Source organism: Chamaea fasciata, unplaced genomic scaffold (genome assembly GCF_029207755.1).
Source record: "Chamaea fasciata isolate MVZ Bird 193981 ecotype frontalis unplaced genomic scaffold, bChaFas1.0.hap1 SCAF_7, whole genome shotgun sequence".
Lineage (NCBI taxonomy): Eukaryota > Metazoa > Chordata > Aves > Passeriformes > Sylviidae > Chamaea > Chamaea fasciata.
The window spans coordinates 31,216,912-31,236,246 of NW_027094092.1; the positions used below are offsets into that span (position 1 = coordinate 31,216,912).

At 37.3% G+C, this 19,335-nt stretch overlaps 2 protein-coding genes across 2 annotated transcripts in view; one reads left to right on the forward strand and one right to left on the reverse strand.

Moving 5' to 3' along the window:
• Positions 1-7,971: 7,971 nt before the first annotated feature.
• LOC136291756 (fibrinogen-like protein 1-like protein) lies at positions 7,972-10,605 on the forward strand. The gene is made up of 2 exons (XM_066186893.1): positions 7,972-8,119; positions 9,558-10,605. Exons 1-2 carry the CDS (start codon positions 7,972-7,974, stop codon positions 10,256-10,258), a joined length of 849 nt encoding a protein of 282 aa, XP_066042990.1. The 3' UTR covers positions 10,259-10,605.
• Positions 10,606-17,257: 6,652 nt separating this feature from the next.
• Positions 17,258-19,335, reverse strand: part of CHRM5 (cholinergic receptor muscarinic 5) — a 42,716-nt gene continuing 40,638 nt past the window's right edge. The window contains exon 2 of the mRNA XM_066188307.1: positions 17,258-18,942. Within this exon, the coding sequence (XP_066044404.1) occupies positions 17,276-18,859 (1,584 nt within the window). The 5' untranslated portion in view covers positions 18,860-18,942 and the 3' untranslated portion in view covers positions 17,258-17,275. The remainder of the gene's footprint in view (positions 18,943-19,335) is intronic.

Below are 19,335 nucleotides of genomic sequence, written 5' to 3' on the forward strand. Positions count from 1 at the left end.
GTAAAATGTGTTGTTTTGACAGAATTTTTTTTGCTCCCACCCTATCCACCCTCTGTGTATTATTCATGTTGCTATCAATTTTCCTTAAACAGTAGGATCAAGAAACTAAGTCACGTACTTAGTGTGAGACAGTGAAATCTGTGATAAACATTATTTCCAGGAGAGATTGATTCTACAGTCATTTTCAAAGACACATGTTAGAGTGGTGGGATATATGTGTTTTGGTTTGGTTTTTTGGTTTGGTTCTTTTCCTTGGGCTCATCATCAGACTGAGAATTCACTTTGTTTCCTTAAAGCCTCCCTTATGTTTTGAAGCATTCTTTTCATGATTCTTCCAAGCCCCCCTCCCCCCCTTTTTATTCAGCATTGCTACTGAGCTGTGAGCTTGCTAAAGAGCAACAAAAGTCACAGAATCTCTCTTTGGAAATGAGATGGTTGCCATGGCAATGCTTCCAGCTGCTTCTTGTCCCAGTTGAGAAAATAATTTTTAGACTCTTTTATTACAAGGTTAATCTATAATGTTTAAAACTAAATCATACAGCTAATTGAATTAAAATTAAGATCAACACATTGCTTTTTAAATATCTTTGGGCTGATAATAATCTGAAATTCTTGAATCAAATATTTCTGCAGGTACTTCTCAAATATTTTTTTCTATTTGTTCAAGTACTTGAGGTAAAACTGGTGCATTCAGATGGAAAATATTTTCAACTTACTGATTTTACTAGATGTGTTTTTGTAGTAGAAATTATCCTGAAAGTTGACTGCTACCTAGATAGGTAATGTTTAAAATATGACTTTGAGTTGGACTTGTATTTTGCAACATGCCAAATCTGGATCAGATCTGAAATGCTAGATACTTTTAAAGTTTATTTTCTCTAAACTACAGACAGTTGATGAATTCATTTGATTTCTGTCTTGACCAGTCTTTGCTGGCTGCTTTTTATCAACTTATCATCCCCTGTTTTGTTTTTTTGTTTGTTTTTTTTTAAGTCATCTTATTTTCTGTGTTTTGAAAGGTATCTTACTCTTCATTTTTTGGCTTAGCTTTTCCCTTTTTAAAAGATAGGCCCAATGAAATCCTCTGGGACCTCCATTATTTCTAAAATATAATCGTAAATGGTTCAGAGAGGACTTTTGCTAGATTGTAAGGTACATACAGAATTTTATCTGTCCTTGCCACTTTGAAAATACTTCAGTTTTGTTGAGATGTTTTTCACTTAATCTGGCCTCCAGTCCTACTCCTTCATTAAAATTAATTTCATTAAGTATCTTATCATTGTTTATGAAGTCTGTAAGAAAAAAACCTCTGCCATTTGCCCTTCTTCCTCATTAAAAAATGGAGTTTTGGGATTAACTTCTTTTTATGTCTAATACATTTACAGAATATTTGTTGGGTTTTTATGTCGCTTGACCTTTTTAATCTTAACCTCTAATTTTATCATGATTGGTTATTATCTTATCCCTATATAGTCACTCTCGAGATTTGTCCTTTGACTCCCCTTGCTTACACAACTTCATTCTGACTTTCAGATTTTTAAAGAACTTTTTAGACAGACTTCTTGTGTTCTTACTATGGTTCCTGTCTTTCTTCATGAGAAATAATTTGTCATTTCATCTTCACTATAGTACCTTTTATTAATTTCCAGCCTGCTCAAAGAGCCTGTCTCTCTCAGACTCTTAGCAAGAGAGGCTAGAAGATGGTTGCCTAAGTTTATTGGTCCGCCTTTAATTTTTTAAAATATATTGTCCTTACAATGCTGCACATACTTTTCCTCAGAATCGTGAATTCTACTTTCTTAAGATAGATGTCACCTAACTGGCATTCCACGCAAGCATTCTCTGATGGTTTTCACCTGGAGTGTTCATATCTGACAATTTTTGCCACCTTTAGAATAAAAAAAAAATCAATTACCAGATGTTTCCTATGATACTGTTTTTCAAAGCTACCTAAGTAACTTAAATTTTTCATTACCACCAGTCCTAACTGTCAGCTAACCAAACTTCAGGTTTTTTCCAGCATCTTGCATGATGATAGTTTTGATTGTATTTTTCCAGTTAGGTCAGTGTTTTTGTTGAAAGCAAACCCTCTTCAATTCTGTTAAGTTTTCACACCCTTAGAATTTAGTCTTGGATTCAGCAGAAAGATATGAAGAATATGTTTTTAGTATTTACTTCAGTTCTTAAAATATTTTTGTAAGAAATCTCAATAAATTTGCTAAACATTTGAAAAGTCAAATGATTCTAACAGTGTAGCATTTGTTCTGTTTTACATTCAGTCAAAAAATATACTTTGGTTCATTCCCCAAATAATGGTTCATCTCACAAATACTGAATGTGTAAAAAGAGATTTAAAATTTCAATTGAAAATAGCATTATGTGCAGTGTATTTCAGCAGTTAATAACGGCTTTCAGCATTGTCAGACAAAACACACACTTCTTATGCCAATGCCAGCTCATAAGTTCAAGAACAAGTGAAAGCTGTTATGAACATTTTTTTTGTTACTGATCTTTTGCAGATACCAAAGTGCATTTAGCCAAGGCTGCAAAGGAATTCAAAATCACTCAAAGCTGCAGAAGTATTTCTATGGCCCAATTTTGTTGATTGGTGGGGCTTTGTTGGTTCGTTAGTTTGTTTTCTCAAAGCAATCACTTGTGCTGTGCACCCATGAAACTTCTTTCAGGAAGGATACTCAGTGAGCCCTTTGTTATGTGTTTTATCTGTTTTGTCATGTTAGATCTTAGTCTCTTGTGTCCCTCAGTATACTGAACAACTTTCTTGCACGTAAGGTAGCATTTTGCATGCTTCTGGCAACCATGCAAATCCATAAGTCACCCATGTCAAGCCTTTTGAAGATCCTGGGCATGCAAGTTGCCAGCCTGTGTCAAACCCTTTCCCATAATGACAGAGTCCATCTTGGGCACAGTGATCATGAAATGATGGATTTAAGTTCTTGGAGAAGTAAGGAGCGGGGACAGAAGAACTGCCTTGGACTTTCAGAGAGTTTGGTGCCCATCCTGAAGTGCAAAGGAGTCCAGACAGGCAGAACATTCTCCAAGAGGGAAATCTTAGATGCAAGAGCAAACTGTCCCATGTGCCAAAAGGTGGCGAGGAGGAGTGGCCTGTCTGAACAGAGAACGTGGACAGAAACTCAGATTTTATAACCTTTGGAAGAAGGGGCAGGAAACTCAGAAGAACTACAAAGATAATGTGAGCTTACGGGGAATACAATTAGAGGGGTCGAAGCTCAACTGGAATTTAATCTTACCACTGCCCTATAAGACAATAAAAATGTTTCTATAAATGCATTTAACAGCAAAAGGAGGGCTAAGGATAATCTCCAGTCTTTATTGGATAAAGGGGTAAACAGTGACAAAGGAAGAGGAAAAGGCTGAGGTCCTTAAAGCTTAAAGTGGTTAACAGCAAGACCAGTTGTTCTCAAGCTACTCAGCCCTGTGAGTTGGAAGACAGGAATGGGGAGCAGAATGAAGTCACAATAATCCAAGGGGAAATTCTCAGTGACTTGCTAAGCTATTTAGACACACTCAGGTCCGTGGGGCCAGGTGGGAGCTGGTGGAACTGCTCACTGAGCCACTTTCCACCATTTATCAGCAGTCCTGGCTAACCAGGAAGGTTAGGGAAATGCAACACCCACCTACAGGACTGGAAGGAGGATCTGGGAACTACAAGCCTGTCATCTTGATCTTGCTGGTGGAGAAGATCATGGAAGCTTCCACCACTCTGATGGCTCTCAGGACAACCAGGGGGTCAGGCCCACACAGCAGGGTTTGTGAAACACCCTGACCAACTGGGTCTCTTATGACAAAGTGACCTACTCACGTGGATAATGGGAAGGGTGTGGATGCTGCCTACCTGGACTTTAGTCAAGCCTTTGGTGTTTCCCACAGCATTCTCCTGGAGAGATTGGATTCCTATGCTTGGACAGGTACACTCATCTCCAGGTAAGAAAGTGGTTCCATACGTGGCCCAGAGAGTGGGGGTGGGTGGTGCTACATCCAGCTCGTGACTGGTCATCTGTGGTGCCCCCCAGGGCTCAGTTTTGGAGCCAGTCCTGTTTAATGTCTTTATCAATGATTTTGATATGGGGATCAAATGCACCCTCATTCCATTTGCAGACAACAAGTTGGGTGGAAGTGTTGATATGTTGGAGGGCGGGAAGGCTCTGCAGAGGGATCTGAACAGGCTGGATTGATGGGCCGTATGGTTATAAAGAATATGTAAAGAGTATTTCCACACAGGAGAGCCTGAATTGGAAAAATTCAAATGAATGCTTGTCAGTTAAAGCTCAACAGAATCAGAAGGATAATTAAAACTTCAGCATACTGTAGAGAAGGAATATGTGGTCATTGGGCTAGGAAATTAAGTATCTTAATTAACATGGCTAACAACAAGTCATTGTAGCAATGTTTTATTTTGAAATCTGTATATTACCAAACCATATCTATGTAAAGTATTCTGACCTTAAGATCATGATATAATTTCTGAAAAATTATTCTCAGAATCAAGAGCAGAGAGGGAGATGTAAACATTTTAATTGTTTTTCAAAGTTTTCATCTACAAAAATAGATGCCTTTCTGAGCATGAGTGAATGAATGCTGGTGCCCTTTCTTCTCTCTTCTAATTAAACACTTCCCACTTCACTTCTGCTCTGCCAGCTCAGATGAAAGTTTGGAAATCAACAAAGAAACAAGTAAAGAAAAATGAAAAGACAGAAGATAAACACTTATGAAATATACAGGAATCAAAGGCACCAAAAATGCACCCCAATTTATATCAGGGTGATGAGAGGCCCACCAATAAATACCACTAAAGTCAATGGTGTTTTTCAGAGTGTGTCTATATGGACAGAGTGGAAAGGTACCTTCCCCTACCTTTTCTAAGCATACTATTTCAGCAAGATCTGTAACTGTTCAAAGCAATTTTATATTTCATAAGCTACCATACAGTATTTTCATACCTTAGACAAGTCTTGTAATACTTGATACCAACCATAAATTAGATATTGTCAAACACACAAATATCAGAAATTCCCTGAGCTTTGTAATGCTAAAAGCAGAGAATATGTATTCTTAAACTTTTCCCTGTAGCTCTACAACTGACCAGTGTCACTGAGAAGATAGTGCTCTGACTCCCTGTGGACATCCTCCTGTGTAATAGATTGCTTGTACTTTAAAAAGGAAGAGAAAGATCACCGAGTTTTAAATGTTACAAGCAAATATTTCCTAAAACATTTGCTGTGGGTATTGATTTAATTGCACATGAAATAAAAATCCTCACTGAAGATGAATTATTGAAGAACAGAAATTATGACTTGGCATGAATCTTGAAGTAGAGCTTGCACAGGTCTTAAATGTTCCATCCATTTTAACTGTGACTTGTTTCAAGGACAGAATCTGATCAAAGTGGGTTGCAGGGTGGATCAGGAAGCTCAAAAACGTAAGTGTTGTCTAATCTTTCAAAGGGTAAATGTAGATTAGATGTCGCCTAAAGGCCATGCAGGGAGACAGTAGAAATTTCAGACACTTAGCTACATAGCAATAATTAATTATTTAGTTAATTACAGTTTTGATCTGAGTTAATGTTAACTGACTCTTGTTAATCCCCATAAACTAAAATAGAAACCTGTTGACCAGCCTGTTCTGCTTTTGTTTGCTGTATTTTTAGAGATCTCAGACACTGTTTCTGATTCAGCCACATTAAAACATGAAGTAACAACACGGTTTATAGTTGGATTCTTCCTAATACTTAAAAATCAAGTCATCTCTGCAATTTAAATGTGACTACATTTCAGTAGAGCTTTGAGTTAATTAATCTATACAAAACGACAAAGTAAATTTAAGCATCTGCCTGCGTCTATTTAAGCAACATAAATAGTTTACTGAACTAAAATTTCTTCATGGTTCTCCACCATTATTGGTTAATAAAGGAAATTTAATTACTATGTCATTTTATCATGACAGAAGAACTTTGTACTTTATAATTCATGCACACTAATTTGCAAGTATAATATGTCAGAGCAAAGTCCAGCAGATTAAGCACAGTGTGAAATAAGGAATATACAATTTTGCTGCATTTGAGATAGTACATTGGATCTGATTTATTCACCTGGACTTAAGTAGCAGGCAAAGTACAACTGTAGAGAGTGAGCTCATTCCTGTTTGCTAGTCTTCACTTGAAAGAGGTAAGGTACCTGCCCAGCACTGTGTTCCTTGGGTGCTTTCTTAATAATTTTTAATACCAATTTCTATTCTGGAATTAAATTGATCTTTAAATCAATTTTCAATGTTTATGCATAAATATAAGTGAAGAAAAAATACTTAAAGAAAAACAAAACAGTTAAAAAAAACCCCTCCAGATCCAAGTTCAAATTTCATGAAAATGAGTATTTGGGTTTATGGATTAGGGTTTGATTTAAAGTAATTTATAATTTAATACTTCATAATAGCAACAATAATCAAAGCTTTCAGTGAAAATAATAACATGACAGTAGAAAATACAAGTACAGCAGAATTTAGATGCTTAAAGGGAAGCACTGTGCCAAATTTCATGGAAGGTAATTTTCCAGTTTATTATGATCCCAATGTCAAATGGCCAGCTTTGCATAAAATGGCAAATTATATTTTAATAGTAAATCATAGTTATTACTGAATAGTTTTAGGTGGAATAGAAAATTCTGGTTTGCTGGCTTTGTGTATGGTAGGTAGAAAAATTAGCTCTCAAACCTGAACTTTATTAAAATGATTTATCTTGGCCATTTTAAAAAAAATGTGCTGAATTTTTTCACTCTGGAAAACTGTTTGCTGAATCTGCTGCTAAGTCAATAGATTTATAAGGAATGTGGCTTTGTTGCAACATAAGCCACTGTGGAGAAGGGTACTGGCCTCTGCAGGCTCTGTGCTGACGCTGACAGGAAATAAGCCCTGAGCAAAGAGCTTTTTTGCTAGATCTATTTTCTGCCTTCAGCAAAGCCACTGTGGGGAGCCCAGCCCTAAAAATAAATAAATAAATAAATAAATAAAATTTAAAATGCGTTAAAAGAGTTTGGTTAAAGTCTAAGTAAATATATCTTCTGAGAGTATTGGAAACATTTGAAAACATTTATTTACCTGACTCATTCTAAGCTGTTGTTGACAGAAACTCTTCTTCAGAGAATCCGGGATTTGCTTAAGTGAGGACCCCAGTAATAGCCTAAGCTTTCTTCTGTACTGAATGAAGTATTAGTAGGCATGTGCCCCAAAAGGTGGATAAAATGAGGCTCAAGGCTGTTTCAATTCAGTATATTGAACCCTTGTGGGTTTGGAAGAAGCTAAAGAAAACCCCTTTTTCTTTGTTTACTGAACATTTTTTTTTTTTAATCTGATTGAAACCCATAACCTGTTATTTCAATCTGTAGACAGAAATTCACAAAAAAAGCATAGTTCAGGTTAAGTGAGTTCTCCAGTGCATGGAAACATTTCCAGCACTAGGAAAGCCATGTTTCTGAGTACTGTTTGAGCTACAGACAGTCAGCAGAGCTAATGTTTCTGTCCCTTCCACCACTGGTGTCTCTATTTCACTGCAGTTTGGATTCAGGGAATAAGAAAAAAGTTGAGCTTTTTCTTTCGTCATTACATTACTCTTGATGGCTTTTTGCCACACTCACAATTACATTATGTTTCATTGCCCAGCATGGCGCAAGGTGACAGGTGAGAGATGTTCTAAGTGTCTCAGCACAGCGCTGTGTGTCAGAGAAATGAATGACTTGTCAGAAATGAGGTCTGAGGCATCAGGAAAGGACAGGTCCTTCAAAGATGGGAGTAGTCAACTTTGACAGAGGCTTACCATATTGAAACTCAGTATTTCAAAAGTTTTTCCTTCAGGACTTTTGTACTAAAAGTCATAAATATTGCCATTTTCAGCTCCAACCTGTGTTACAGTTATCGCTGCAGGAGCACTGACGCACAAGGAAGATGCTATTGAGGAGCTCAGCAGGATTCATGCTGTTCTTGCTCTCTCAATGCACTGTGTCCCTGGCCACCAAAGAGGCAGTGGTCCTGGCTAACGCCCACCTTCTTCCCCAGAGAGACTATGAGAGACTGGGAAATGCCAATGAAAAAGGTACTCATGAAGACAGAAAGTGATATGGAAGTGTTCTGTGTTTTACTTTATTGCTTTGCTGCAGCATTTTCAACCAACATATATGAAAGCTAGCCCTGGAAGAATAATTTGCAATATGGATGTGTCCTGCCACAAGGTCCTGAACCTATCTGTAGAAGCTGTTCTGTAATGTTCACTGAGAATGGCAGTGTATATTGGTGGCTTGGATATAGCCATATAAATTACTTTAATAATCCTTCTATAAAACCATGGGATCACGTTTGGAGTCAGGTAGGCTATGTCTACCGGGTGAATGCAATTTTTACTGAATTTTTTCTCGCTGAGATAATAAAACGTTCATGGTTTTGTTAAATACAAATTTCAAGTATTCCACAGTTTACTGACATAAGGACATGCCTTTCAACTCTATGGAGAAGTGAGTGATTTCAATTCATAAACATATTTCTGAGTAACAGAACAATGAATATCATCCTTCTCTACAAAAGAAATTCTCTCTCTCTAAGTTCATACATATTTAAATATATATTTAAATAAATTCTGTTCTGGCTCTTAAGAAACCTCACAATCAATTGTAAAATTCAGAGCATTGTGCTGCAGTTTCAGAGATGGTTGATATTATACTAGAGCAATAAGTTACCTTATAAGCATGTTACATTTTAAAAACCCCAGTAAAAAATTTAGCCCAACAGAGAGGGTCAACCCAAGCCTTATATGCCATTTTTATTACCCTGTGAGTCTACTGGATAAGCAATAAAATGGAAAAGCACTTTCATCTATTTTCCTGATACTGGTGTTCAGGACTGAACAGAACTGTACTTATACCTGCAAATCCATAAGATTTAGCCTGGAGTTTGAGAAAAGAACTCATCCTAAGAAAATCCTCAGATTTTTACAAGTTTATATTAACAAGAAACATGCCTTAATATCTCCCTTTTATCAATGAGCACATGGCATACATTTCAGAATTTAACACAAGGATGTTAGAGGTGCCTGAAGTATAAGTTGGTTCAAGAGAAATTAATTTGTTGATTGATAAAAAAGACTAGGTCTAGTTATTAAACTCAGCTGTCCTACAGATGTCACAGGGATTTGCAAACTTGCTGAGTACTGGAAGAACCCAGTGGAAAAGGACTGACCTGTACATAGCTTCTGACTTTTCAACCATATTTCTGTCATAAATGCAAAATCATATTTCTGTTGCATGACAGAGTAACAAACCATTTTTTGAATTTCTGAAAATTTCCTGCATGTTCCTGCCAGCAATCTTCCCCCTTTAGCGGAATAAATGCCCATCAGCTGCAATGAAGTCAGTCAGCTTCCCGTCTGAAAAGAGTTGTTTGGTCACTCTAAAGGATGGAGTGCAATTTCTGATATTTATTATTTGAAAAGAATTCAATAATTTTTTTGGTCTTGTTTTTATTTTTTTTTTTTTACTCAGACTATCCAAGAGACTGTTTTGAGATTTTACAGCACTGCAAAGGAAATTCCAGAGATGGCCTTTACATCATCCAACCAAAAGAGGAACCAATTGTTGTCTTTTGTAACATGCAGGATGGTGGCTGGACAGTAATTCAGCACATTACAGCCAACAGTACTGTCGACTTTGACAGGACCTGGCAGGACTACAAATATGGATTTGGCTCTGTTCATGAGAACCACTGGCTAGGAAATGAATACATGCATCAGTTAACTGGCAGCTCAGTGCAATATATACTTGGAGTTAAACTTGTAAATCTAAATGCTGAAGTCAAATGGGGACAGTATGAGCCATTTCTGATTGAGGGGGAAGAGTCTCAATACCGAATCAGGGTTGGTCTTTACAAAGGCAACGCCACTGACGCTCTGACCCTGGACACAGAAGCTTATCTCCATGACAACCAGAAGTTCACCACCAAGGACAGAGACAACGACAATTACTTTATGAATTGTGCCAAACTGGAACTCAATGGCATTCCGGGGGGAGGCTGGTGGTATGATGCATGTGCTGGAGCAAATCTAAACCGCAGGAATGTGATATACTGGCAAAAAGACTGCAACAAGCAACGCCCGTGCAAGTTTGCATGGATGATGATCAAACCCATTGAGCACCACCAGTCATACCCTACCAAGGCCTGCCCCTGTCAGAAAGTGGAACTGTAGACAAGCCACATGTGTTTGCCAGGAACATGGACTCTTTCTCAAGTGACTGAAGTGAACTCACTGACTGAGTAATAACCCTAAGTAACCATGAATGAAAATTTTAACTGGGCCTCTGCAAGGGCTTTACGAGGACATACTGTTCAGGACTGGAACATGTCACAGAAATTTGCCAACCACACAAGTGAGAAACTGTCAGAAACTGAGGCCTTTACCACAAGATTTAAATAACCAGAAGATTTAAATAATTCATTTTATACTATTTTAGCCATAAGACAAGTCTGGTATGAAATCCAGGATATGATGGTTTGTACAAGATATACATGAATAAAAATGCATTTCAAATTCAAGGTTTTGCTCTGGTGTCAATGTTCATGATTGAATGCACATCTATGATAACACATCATCATATATCATGCAGGGAGGAAATTTTCAGTTAAATATCTACATTTACAAAATTTATATTGAAGAGTATTGTGTGCCATAGGGCTCCAACAGGCCTTTTCTTTCTAATTTTAGTGAATGGATTTTTATTATTTAAAATTGGAATTAACTTCATCTCCCATGGCTTCTTTCCCCCTTCACTGACTCTTCTTTTATCTCTGTTTTTTAATGATCCCATATACAGTGGAGTATTCAGCAAAGGTTTTTCTTTTCTGCCTTCATTTTAGAGCACTCAGCACTAATGAGATTGCCAGCTTTCCCATTTAAAGTCACTGATCCAAAGCTTACAACCTGTCTGAATTTTTCCCCCAAGAAACTCAGTGAATACATTTTTAAAAATATCAAATTGATATTGAAATTGTTTATTTATTCCTCCATTTTTGCCCTGAAGATTATTCGTCTTTATTTACCATTATTTGACTGTTACTTCTCCCTGTTCCATTCTGTGCTTCAGCTTTTTCTTTTTTTAATACCACTGTGAGAAAAGAAGAGAATGTTGCCTTTATTTCACATTTATTGGTTCCAATTGTTTAAGTACTCAACCTTGACATCAATTAAACAGTGCCTTTTTTCTAATTATAAAATAAAATAAAATAAAATAAAATTTAAATATAAATTATTCTATTTTAAAATAATAAACAAAAGGACTTCAATTTTTATAACCTTGAAGACCTTTTATCACTGTTTGAGTTGCTTCACACATTTTTATATAATTGGAAAGCTAAATGACAACTGAAGAGTTTTTATTATTGTGCTTAAAAATGTCAGAATAATAATTAGATTATCATGTATGTTTTCGTAGATGTTTCATTTCAAGAAACTCCACCAAAAGATACTGTCAAATTCTTGCCTTTTAATTTAAAATACTATTTATAATCTCCATGAAAATTGCTTCAGAAAATAAATTCTGTGGGTTTTGAGAGGACCAAGACTGTCATGATTGCTTAAGATAAGAAACTATTCTGGAAGCAGAAAAGCCAAGAAAGCAATTTTTGTTTTTCTTGATGCACTGCAGCATTTTCAGGAAGAGATACAGCTTTGTGATGTGGATGAGGCCAACATAGCACACATGCCAATTTTGCAGCATCTGATTTTCTTTCCCTCTGAATTTGTGTTTGAAGACAGAAGTATGGTAGGGGAAGAAATGGTTAGTACCTGAATTGAGTGCATATCATTGAGTCAATTTAATGTGGGTTCTGCATAATTCAATCACGATGCCTCCAAAGTTGTGATGAGGACACAAGAAAATCACCTGAGTGCTGCCAGTCTCATGTAGCTTTTGTTAGAATTTCTGGCCATATAGCCAGATGCTCACTCACCTTCCAAAACTGTGTTTTTAATAACCTTACATGGAAGTGCTGAAGGGAGAGTCTACAGGCTGCATCTGATCATCAAAGCCAGGTAACCTGCTCTGCAGCACAACCTTAGTTTGTTTTAGAGGATTTCGGAGGTAAGGGCTCTGCAAATGAGCGGTATGAACAACTTGGGCACCAGCAGACATAATCCAACTGCTCAGTGCCAGAGAGACTCTAGTATCAACTGGAGTCCTACAAACCTATGCACTGAATTCCGGTACATAAAATTAAATTTAAAATGTAATAAAAACTCATAACAAGAAGTCTACCAGCAAGAAAGCTGAGACATTTAATTGAACTCAGGGACTGAGCTGCATTCCACACTTCCAAACAAAGTATGGGTGGAAATGACTATTGAGGCTGGGTCAGGGACTAAGTACTGGATGAAAATAAGTAAGAATATTCTAGAACATCCAGCAGCATAGAACCTTTAGAAGTAGACTAAACTTTACTTCATAATTCCTTAGCAAAAGACTCTCTTAACTGAACAGATTATTTTTTTCCATTGCTGAGCCTTAATCACCAGATACCCAGAGCAATGTTGATGGCCTTCATCACTGTATCAATGAAATCACAGACCGAAACATGGGGGTTTCTATTCTACCCACACCTAAGTTCTTTTGCCAATCACATTTCTCCTACGCTCTCTCTCCTAGCCTTTCCTGATTTTACTGCTTCCTGCAGTACAAGAAAGAAGAAGGGTCTTCCCAGGAGTAGCTGCTGAAACAAATTTATTTGGTCAAATAAATATCCTTCCAAAACGAGTAAGTATGACGGGGTCTAGAGCAAAAGGTTCCAGCTCTAAGCACCTGTGAACGGGAGGCATGTTCCACTTTAACCACGCAATCTCCTAACAACAGCAGTGAAATAGTTTTCTTTGCCTCTGCTGCTTAGCATTTCTCCTTATACTGTCAACTGTGGGAAATGTAAGCACACTCTCACGTGCAGTAATTAATCAACTCAGAATTTATTTATTATTTGTCTTTAAATAATATTTCAATTTTCATAAGAGAAATTGCTCGCTTTTGTTTCTGATTTTCCAGACTTCCAGGTAACCTTATTTTTTGTGTTAACCATAGATTTAAAAGTATGACCACGAGGTTTTAGGGGCTAGTGACTAATGCTGTTAATTTACTGATGCAATACACTGCATCAAAAAACTAACAGTGTTAGCTGCATGGCTTCATTTTCTCCTGCAAGAATTAACAAACAGTCCTTAAGTCACTCTCATGTCTTTAGCATTTCAGAAGGCATCAGGCCACAGTCAGAGTGGGAGGCTACAGAGCTAAATCCAGCCACATTCCACAGCTGGAATCCTCCACTGTACCCTGTCTCCACTCTTCCTCCTATAGCTACCCGGTGAATTGCACACTAAAGGAGGCCTTATGGATAGCAGACACTAAAAACAAATATCTGACCTCCACGACACCTAAGTTGCTGCTGCATGTAAGGATTAAACGAGATTTCAGCTTCTATCTTGCCATTGTAGTCCAGGAATTCAGTAAACTCCCTTCCCCCCACAATTTAAGATGTCTACTGAAACAGAAACCATCAGCTAACAGGGTCTGGAGGAGGACCTGTTGAAAAGAAAACTTCTGAAGGATTTGAAATGTTTGGTTTATTTGAAGAGGACTGACTTTGGTATATCAGCAGATACATGAAGAAACTAGTGACATTTAGTGACCAATGGCAAAAATACTGAGTAAAAGGCAGTGCTTTTAGTGAGTGTAACAAAGACTGGAGCTCCTTAATCCTGAAGAAGTACATTTACTAAGATGGAAAAAACAATTGTAACACCATCCCTTTCTGAAACCACTAATAGACACAGATTATCTCCTATTTTACAACCTGATGTTATAAATTTTTAATTTTTTAGACTACTTTCAGGGTAACTATTAATAAAATCATAAACAAGAAGCTTATTAAAGTTTAAGGTTTTATGACACTCAACTGTCAAATGCATACGGAAAAACATTTCTTAGGGAGTTTAAAAGGCAGCAATGGAGATTTGGGGGAGAGCACATAAGAAATTGAGAGGCCTCTTACTGATTTGGTAGGGGTAAAGCCAAATAGTAAAGTGAAAAGACATAGTATCCTTTTCTAGAGTTAAGGTTTGGCCTGTGTTTCAAAAGAGAGAAGCCACTGACTACCCAGCAGCTGCAGGAGCATTACAGGAGCTGTCCTTCGCACAGCTCTTCACTTTACATAGTGTGCTAATAGCACAACTGTATCCACGTGTTCTATGTCTGTTTAAAAATTCTGGGAACTCTTCCAAGTATTTATCCGCAAACAAAAATTATATTTGTGAAAAATAAATGTTAGTTGATAAACTATGGGGATCTGGAAAATGTAGGAATGCTGGCATTTATGAAAAGGGAGAGACAAAAATCATACCCCCTGTTTGTGGGAAAATTCAATACTTGAAAATATGAAAGGCGCTGGTCTCTGAAAAGCTTAGTTAGGGATGTGTATTTATCCATCTGTATTGATAATACATACATATCTATACATATGTATGTGTATGAAATCATGTACAACCAAAATGTAGTTTTACAAAAAACATTTCATTAGTCCATGACAATAATAAATATTACATCAGTAAAAATGTCATTAAAAGGACAGCTAACAAGATAACAACATTGTCCTACCACACTTTTTAAAGGTACAAAATACAATCAAGTACTGATACTCTGATGAGGACCACCTTCGTCTTTTTGTGGTTTTGATTTTTTTTAAGAAGAAGCATTCTACATAACAATAAAGTAACACACACCTCTTTATATAATTCTTCATATTTACAATGTACTCATGTGTGGCCATGTAATCTCTCACATGGTTAGGTACTAGCAGCATAATTTGAGCACATATTGCACAATTACATTGAACCAACATTGTTGCATCCATCACTGTGTATTCTAATACATTTACTGAGCAGAGTCAATAAACATTTACAGAACATTCTTGATCAACAGATATCAAAAACAACAAAAAATACCCCATTTAATTTCAATAAGAGCCAATGTTTCATTTCAACAGGAAAAATGCAGCTAGCAGGGACTGTTACTACCTCATAAACTTTGCCTTTAACTACAGCTTGTGCCCCCAGAGAGAAACATTCATTTGCTAAAAATCAAACATAGTTTACTGAATGATTGGTCTGATGTAATATAAAATAAATCCTCTCTAACAACCAATTTGTACATAGTTACTGTACACAAGGAAAGCTCTGGATAGTGACAGAACAAAGCTGATGAAAGAGTTTTTATAAAGACCTCTGCTTTCCTTTCCTCAGTAATCATATGCTAATGCACAAAAAATAATAGGCCCAGTATGGTGCGTTGCAAAACCAATCATGCGAAGTTAGAGGACATATTTTTACATTAGTACACTGCTAATCTTTCACTGACATTTTCACAAAATTTTCCACTGTGAACACTGGGGCTAAAAAAATGTTAGTTACTTCTACTGTGATAGTTGACATGGAGGATTTATCTATCTGTAGGAAAACATTCTGATGGTATAATTTAATATGTTATACAAACAATTTCACTAAGAGCAATGGTACATTCATGATGACCCATGAAATCCCTGAAATGTGCAACTGGTAATGTCACCACTGCAACGTCCCACTAAAGTGTATAGTAGATATAGTATGAAGATTGTCTCAAACTAATATTCTGAAGTATCTCGCTCAGAATTTTGATAGAAAGGCTAGAACTGAATTTGAATTTTATGTACATGAAGACCTTTCCCATTTCTTCATAAACATTTTTCTTTAGGACTTCCACATCTCATAACTCCTGTTGCCATAAACTTTGTTTTCTCAAGACCTTTTCTGAAGCTTCTCATTTGTGCCCACCACAAAGTCACCAGCTCCATTCCAAAGGCCTTCTGCTTACCCACTCACCCGGTCAGTGCTGCAGGTCTCCTGCCTATCTAACACAGAGATCAGGCACGTTCAGCTCTGGCACCAAAAGCCCTCTCAAATCTCAGCTAGTGGTCAGTCTCAGCTCGTAAGTAGGCCACTATAACCCAGCCCCAGAAGCCACAGCCAGCAGAGGGGTTGACTCCAGCCCACCTGTAGCAGATGTGGTTTTGCTGGACCAAAAGAGAGTGCCTGAAGATAACTCGTTTTCAAATACCTGATGTTGACTAGTACTTGTAAAGCTATTTAAAGACAAAGAACACAAAGTTGTTCTAATAGTTTTACAGAAACATTAAAAAGTTGCTTAAAAAATCTTTTCTCTTTAAAGGATGACAGTTCTTTCACTCTTTATATACAGGTAAATGTTATAGAAACTTTTGGAGCAAGGTGTTGGGCAACAAAGCAGATTGCAAAAAAGACTTTCCTTGTGTTTAGATAGACTGCATCCATTATGCTTTACAGTCAGTTCTGATTTGTACCATTGTCACTGTGGAAAAAAAAAATTTAAAATTTCATTCAGAGGTACTGGGAACTGTAGAAATTCAGAGGTGTCTTCTAACCATCACCATTTTTACGAATGACTGTTACTTGCATGATAGAACTGATATTGGGACTGGCTTCTTCATGTACAAAATACATTATCTATTTCTTCCACTATAAGCCCTTCCACTACGAGCCCTTCCTAAGTCTCCCTTAAGAGTCACCCTTAAAGTGGAAATTTTCTCAGTATTATATTCTTCTATAATATGTGTGTTCATTTTGAGCATTATAAATCTCCCTAACCATTTAGTATTGGGGTTGACAGCATTTACCTATTAGATAGTCCTTGTTTCATCTCAACAGCTGATGGTAAAGCCTCAAAACAGAAGTAGCATTGGCTGCATTGCTTAATACATTGAAAACTAAATAAACAGTACACTAGCAAAGAATTGTAGGAAGAAACAGTTCTTCTCTACAGGGAGACAGACTGAATGACCTAACCTGATGACTGGACAATCATCCCAGTCTAATTTTTAGTAGTTTATAGTTTACTCCACCTATTCTTAGGCTGAAAGAAAGGATGTAAGACACCAAACACATTAACTGTAATGCAATTCTACTGCATAGTCAAAAACAACCTGTGTTGCTCACAGCAGCCACTGACTTTTTTATCCCAAGCACACTACTTTCATGCAAAATTTAACTTTTCAGCAGATTTTTTAAACCACTAGACACAACAGCAATGGCTTTGAAAAGACAGATTTTTCTAGGTTACATCAATATCTTTATTTTCCCTTATTTCTTATACAAGAACAATTATGGCAGTCTGGTATTGCCCTGCCAGTATAGCTTCTCTTCCACTTTTTTCTTTTTCCACTGGCAGAAAAGCAGCATCTTAAAAGTCTTCCTGAAAGTTTTATTACAGAGGGCATAACAAATGGGGTTAACAGTGCTGTTCACATAGCATAGCCAATATCCAAGGTGCCACAGTGTCAGGGGAATGCAGTCAGAGCAAAAAGTGGAGATCAAAACCATGATATTATAGGGAGTCCATGTGAGGATAAATGCCAAAAGAATGGCGCTCAAAGTCTGTGCTGCTTTGCGTTCCTTTATAAGAACCATCCGTTTCCTTTTGGTGATTTGATTATTTATATTTGGATCCATGCTTTTGATGGAAGGGTCCTTTGACAGAGCAGCAGAACAAGGAGTTATTTTTACTTTTCGGCAGCCATTGTTGGCTTCCTGGGTGCCATCAGCCTTAACCACCAAACGGAATTTATAGGCCACACATTTTTTACTTTTTTGTCCGTGTTCTTTGGTAGGTGACAAAAAGTATTTCTGGTTCTCAAAATGACTTCCTTCAGGTTGGTCTTTGACAACATCTGTAGTCTCATTATACTCCTCTGCCTTACTCTTAGATGGACTTTTGTAAGTTACTTGGAAAACTGAGTCGGTAGCAAGTTTATCCTCATCTTCTGATGATGCGTAGCTGCTGCAGGTGGTTAACTGGTCAGCCTTGGCCCAGTCCATGCAAGTACTCGCTGCCTGGGAGGCCTTCGCTGTAGCTGATGTACTTCGACTAGATGAAGACCAGGAAGCCTGACATCTCTCTCTTTTGACTAAGTTTTGTTGCTTGCAACTGAAGCAAGACTTGAGGAGAGTTTTCTGAGGCTTTACTGTCTCAAACTCCGCCACAGACTCTGAGCCCTGCAGTTCAGCGAGGTCCTTGGTGCGTTTCTCTGTCTCTTTATAAATGCGGCAGTACAGAATGGTCATTACAGACACTGGAATGTAAAAAGCAGCAATTGCAGTACCAAAGGTAATAATGGGTTCATACAGAAACTGGATCTGGCACTCTTCAGGTGGTACTGTTCGTTCACCCACAAAATATTGCCAGCATAAGATTACGGGTGCCCACAACATGAAGGAAATTAGCCAAGCCATACCAATCATGATGCCAGCTCTTTTGGGTGTGCGTTTGGCCCTGTAAGTTAAAGGCCTTGTGATGGAAAAATATCTGTCAAAACTAATGACTAGGAGGTTCATTACTGAGGCATTGCTAGCTACATAGTCCAGTGCTAGCCACAGGTCACAGGCAAGGCTTCCAAGAGTCCAATGGCCTATGAGTATATAGGATGTATAAAGGTTCATAGAAAATATTCCAATGATGAGATCTGCACAGGCAAGGCTGAGCAAGTAATAATTGTTGACAGTTTTGAGCTGACTGTTAACCTTAAAGGATATCATTACAAGAATATTTCCCACTATGGTTATTAAGCTTACAATTGCAGTCACAGTGGCAATAGTAATGACTTCCCAGAGGCTATGCCCTTCTAACTGCTTATGGTTGATGGATGAACTGTTTACAACAGTAGAATTGCTGAATAAATTGACTTCCATACTTGTCCTTGGTGTATTGTCATCAGGACCTTAGCACTGTTGCATACTGCTTTCTGTACTAGGAAGAATCCTATTGGAGATAGCTATAAAAGATCAAAGGAAAAAAAGCACAAAATTTAAGTAGCTCATTAAATAGCACAGACTTCCATTAGTTACCATGAAAACACTTGTGAAACAACCTATCATACTATTTTTGTACTCTTTTTGCATTTTGATTGTTATTTCTACAATTGCAAACAGAACTAAAATGCACAAATGTACATGCTAGGACAATGACATTTCAAAATGCAGTCTAACTATTATTTCGTAAGACAGTCAACTACCCCAGCTCTTACGTTTTGAATACCTTAGGAATGCTCTACATATTCTCAAAGACAGACATTTGTATTTTTGCAGTGCAATAAGACAGTGTTGTTTCCTACAGTATTTAGAATGCATGCCAAGGTTTCAGAAATTATCTTTGAAAATTTTGTAGA